General features: G+C 37.2%; 1 protein-coding gene across 2 annotated transcripts; it reads left to right on the top strand.

The window, feature by feature from the left end:
- Positions 1–229: 229 nt before the first annotated feature.
- LOC309694076 (uncharacterized protein) lies at positions 230–2,585 on the top strand. Of its 2 annotated transcripts, XM_082513826.1 has the most exons (5): positions 230–372; positions 767–891; positions 1,167–1,266; positions 1,372–1,481; positions 1,714–2,585. In XM_082513826.1, exons 1-5 carry the CDS (start codon positions 291–293, stop codon positions 1,900–1,902), a joined length of 606 nt encoding a protein of 201 aa, XP_082369952.1. In that variant the 5' UTR covers positions 230–290; the 3' UTR covers positions 1,903–2,585. The 2 variants fall into 2 exon arrangements, 1 of the variants encoding a protein (XP_082369952.1); XR_014272787.1 differs by lacking the exon at positions 1,167–1,266 and having other exon boundaries at positions 277–372.
- The last annotated feature ends 2,207 nt before the right edge of the window (positions 2,586–4,792 follow it).

The raw sequence follows: 4,792 nt of genomic DNA on the forward strand, positions 1-4,792 counted from the left end.
CATAAAGTCAAGATAACCAGGATTATTCCATTATGGGGTAGGAATGGCTATCCTAATTCAGTGCCTTATAACAGCTGTAGTAAGTAACAGCACCCACACGTCAGTATTTACAGAACATAATCTAACTAAATAGTCAAATATTTAAATATATATCATTTTATAGGTATAAAAGAGCGAACTAAACCATTTCCGTACACAACCCCATACTCCTGAGTTGGTACAGCCCACCTTCCCGCCTCTAGCTCCGTGCCTAAGTGGTTGGATTGCAGGATTTTGGGGTCTGGGTGTAGATGCGATACAGTTGGTACAGTGTGAAGAAATTAAGGCACGCCATGGAAAAACTGGACGAAATAACAATTGCCAACCTGAAAGGTATGTGACTGTTTTGTTTTTTCTATGTTTTGTGTTCTGGTATGTTGCATGTTAAGTCGCTAGCATGGCAGGCTATACCCGGTTGTTAGCTTAGCTTAGCTGTGCGGTTAGCTTAGTTGCATTAGCATTTTTAAATATGCTAGTGCAGAAAGTTATGAAAGAATTCATGTCCAGTTATTAGTTTCAGTGTCTGTGAATTTATTCAACAAGTGTGCAAAGTGCCATAAGTTAATGCCAGTTTTACAGAAATTGTGGGAGTTTCAAATTTCTATTAGTGAAGTTATTTCATTATATACTTTAGCCCAGGAAGCAAAAAAAAAAACCAAAACATTTATCAGCTGGCTTGCACATGAGGATAATGCAATGTAGTGATAATTGGAAACTCCTATTGCAGAAGCAAATGTTGGAGAAGACCTGCTCTCATCACTTTCACGAGATGACATCAAAGATCTGTTTCCTGGTCCTGAACATTGCCTCAGGCGTCGGGCTCTATGGCTTGCAGTGCACAAATGTGAAGAAGTAAGTTCTGTCCTATCGCTGTGTGACAAAACTGAGAACACACCAGCTTGTTTTATGCAGTTTCAAATAATTCCACCAATACTCACTTAACAGATAGACAGTAGAATCTTCTTTAGTTTTGATTTAAATCAAGTGGCCTACACATTTATTAAATATACATATTTTTTATTGTTCAACACTTTACTGATATTTTGTTGTACTATCTTTCATATTTAGAGACCTAAAGTTCTTGTGCAATTTTATGTGAAATTAGCCCTATGTACACTGTATTTTAGAACAAGACTGCTGCTGAAAAAACGCTAACAACTACTGGAGATGGTGACTTCTTCAGAGAGGAACCCAGCACTTACCTCCATCCAAAAACTTTGGATGGAGGTAATGCTACAGTATTTTGATTTGTCTACATTTATGCTTTGCAGATTACATTATTTGCAATGTTTAATGGTGTTGCCCTGTCTTATTTTTCTTTTTTCAAACCAGTGGAACATGCAGCAGCTGTGTTCAGAGCCCTTCCCATGCTTTTCCCTTCCAGCACAGTACCACCTAAGAAGCTGGGCATCTGTAGTGAGGCTTTTTTCCATGTCCTAAAGGTAAGGCTGCAATATTCTATGTGTATATATTTTTGAATTTTGCAGTTACTCATGTTTTCATTTTATATATTTTACTGTGGAGTCAGTCAAATATTCTTAAAGTTCAGATCCCCATAACATGTTTATGTTAATAAAACCTACAAAAAAAGTTGATCTATTTTAAACTGTAATGCAACTCAAAAATTGTGTTTCTTACAGTCTTGTTCTAATACTCTTTTTTTCTGTCATGTAGACTTCAGAAGACCCTGAAGGCTACCTGCGTCAGCGACCCCTGGCTTGTCCAGTTCTGCTTGTCTCTGAAGGCAACTGCATGATAGCTGTTGGAACCACACCGGTGAGCACTTTTGACCGGAAGGATCTTAATGAGGGACTGCTCTATCTGATGGCATATTACTATGCCCTCCACCTCACATATCCATAGTGCATTTCCACGCTGCTGTCTGTCTTGCAAACTGAAATACTCAAAGACTCCATCCATGACCGAGATTCAACCCCCTCTTACAAGAAGGCGCTTGGTGAGTGGAAGTCATTCATTGAGTGAGTCTCCCAGATGACAGACTCCATCTGCCTTGTTTATCAGACTCAGTGTTAGTCAGTGAGGTTGTTTTTTTTTCTATAGAAAAGTTGTTCAAATGTAAAACACATGTTTGTTTGTGTGGTCGTTAAACTTGTTCTTCTAAAATGTTATGTAATATAGGATTTGAAATAGTGATTGTTTTAAGCTTCAGCAAAATTTATTTTTGATACCAGCCATGAGTGTGTTATACTGTTATTATTCATTTTAAGAGTATCTGGAATATGCACTTCTTATATTGGCCATGTTACACAGTACCCTGCTGAAATGTATAATTTTAGGCATGATTCTCCTGGAACAGACCTCAGTGAGTTACTGACCCATTGCTGTGTCAATAAAAGCGCAAAATCTAAGAGTGCTTTTGCTGTCTTAATTTAAGATGAATTCCCTTATTTTTAGTAGCTTTTTGAAGAGATGGTGTCTTATTCTCAGGAATTTTTGCTGATTATTGTTCTCAGAGTCGAAACATAATTCTTATAGTTAGCTCAATCAAGAAAGAAACAATTCAGTTTTAAGAAAATTTGTCCTATAGTAAGGTGTTTTTTTTAATGTGAAAAATCTAAATTAAGGTGTACAATCTTAAAGTAAGCAAATAATTCTTGAAAACAGCTTGTTCAAGAAAGCATAATACTCATTTTAGGTGCAGATTTTCTAAATATCAAAGTGTCTTTTACTTATAATAAGTCACATTTTCTTCAAATAAGCATACATTTTAGACAATTTTGTCTAGTTAAAAGGCATATGGCAGTTAGATTAATTTGCTAGTTTTAAGAATTCTAGTCAAGCAACTTTTGCTTACCCCATTGGCAGATTTTTTTGCTCAAAACAAGAAAAATTTGTCAGATTTAAGAATATTTGGCTTGTTTCAAGTATAGCTGTTTTTGCAGTGTAACTTTCTGCTTCTTAATTCAGATAAAACTGAGGTTATTGTACTTGGCCCTGAAAAGCCTAGAAATATGGTATCTAACCAGATTCTTACTCTGGATGGCATTACCTTGGCCTCCAGTAATGCTGTGAGTAACCTTGGAGTCATTTTTGACCAGGACATGTCCTTCAAAGCACATATTAAACAAATATGTAAGACTGCGTTCTTCCATTTGTGCAACATCTCTAAAATTAGAAATATCCTGTCTCAGAGTGATGCTGAAAAACTAGTTCATGCATTTATTACTTCCAGGCTGGACGACTGTAATTCATTATTATCAGGATGTCCAAAAAACTCCCTGAAAAGCCTTCAGCTAATCCAAAGTGCTGCAGCAAGAGTCCTGACAGGTACTAGAAAGAGAGAGCATATTTCTCCTGCTTTGGCTTCCCTTCATTGGCTTCCTGTTAAATCCAGAATTGAATTCAAAATCCTGCTCCTCACATACAAGGTCTTAAATAATCAGGCCCCATCTTATCTTAATGACCTTGTAGTACCATATCACCCTATTAGAGCACTTCGCTCTCGCTCTGCAGGCCTACTTGTTGTTCCTAGAGTATTTAAAAGTAGAATAGAGAGACACTATCTCTACTTTTAAGATTAGGCTTCAAACTTCCCTTTTTGCTAATGCATATAGTTAGGGCTGGACCAGGTGACCCTGAATCCTCCCTTAGTTATGCTGCAATAGACATAGGCTGCCGGGGGATTCCCATGATGCATTGAGTTTTTCATTTCGAGTCACCTTTCTCGCTCACTATGTATTAACAGACCTCTCTGCATTGAAACATATCTGTTATTAACCTCTGTCTCTCTTCCACAGCATGTCTTTTATCCTGTCTTCCTTCTCTCACCCCAACCAATCACAGCAGATGGCCCCGCCCCTCCCTGAGCCTGGTTCTGCCGGAGGTTTCTTCCTGTTAAAAGGGAGTTTTCCCTTCCCACTGTTGCCAAAGTGCTTGCTCATAGGGGGTCATATGATTGTTGGGTTTTTCTCTGTATCTATGAAGCGCCTTGAGGCGACTTATGTTGTGATTTGGCGCTATATAAATAAAATTGAATTGAATTGAATTGAAAAGTCGATTTAACAATCTTGGAGTCAAACACGTAGTAAAACTCTTAATGTGAGAATGGAAAAAACCTGTTTATCAGAGGGGAAGTGAGCTCTTTACCCTAACATTAGCTGGTTTAATAGTAGCTTTTAACCTGCTGCTGTTGTTGTTTAGCCAGCTCATTGTTTACTGTCTGGAGATGGGAGTGTTTCTGTGAAATCTTTTGGGAGTTCATTGCAACAATATAAGAAAGAAGTGAATATGCTCGTGCACGTTTTTGTGTGTTAGAGCCCTGACTTCAGTTAAGGAGATGAGCCTTGAGGTGAGGAGGAAGAGGATGAAGTGTAAATGAGGGGGAGCAAGAGCAGGGGTGAATCAAGATGGCAGGCAAACATGGAGGTTTCCTCCTATGTATTTTAAATGGATTAATTCTAATTTTAATTAGAATTTGTCGGCAGTAGTTTTAGATGCAAACTAGAAAAATCACCATATATTTATATATATATTTATAAGTACAAAATTGTTTCCATGCCATTAAATAACATTAAAAAAAAACTTGCTGTACCTAACTGACATTATGCTCACATGTTAAATCTTATAAATTCTATTTTTTTTTTCTTTTTTTTTTTTGTGTCCCGTTTGGATCTTTAGCCATCAGAATTGTTGTCTTAAGGCCAAGAAAGATGCCAAGCGGATTTATTTTACCAAGTGGATCATCATGGTCTTGCCATATTGGTCCATTTGATTGACCTTTATTATAATTATG

This window comes from Aulonocara stuartgranti (genome assembly GCF_965226115.1).
Source record: "Aulonocara stuartgranti genome assembly, chromosome: 18".
Classification (NCBI taxonomy): Eukaryota; Metazoa; Chordata; class Actinopteri; order Cichliformes; family Cichlidae; genus Aulonocara; species Aulonocara stuartgranti.

What these genes read in the sequence shown, in the direction of transcription:
- LOC309694076 (XM_082513826.1), top strand. Translation starts at nt 291, where the DNA reads ATGCGATACAGTTGGTACAGTGTGAAGAAATTAAGGCACGCCATGGAA. An exon ending in AACAATTGCCAACCTGAAAG is followed by an intron (nt 373 to 766) that starts GTATGTGACTGT and finishes CTCCTATTGCAG; the next exon opens with AAGCAAATGTTGGAGAAGAC. An exon ending in TCCAAAAACTTTGGATGGAG is followed by an intron (nt 1,267 to 1,371) that starts GTAATGCTACAG and finishes TTTTCAAACCAG; the next exon opens with TGGAACATGCAGCAGCTGTG.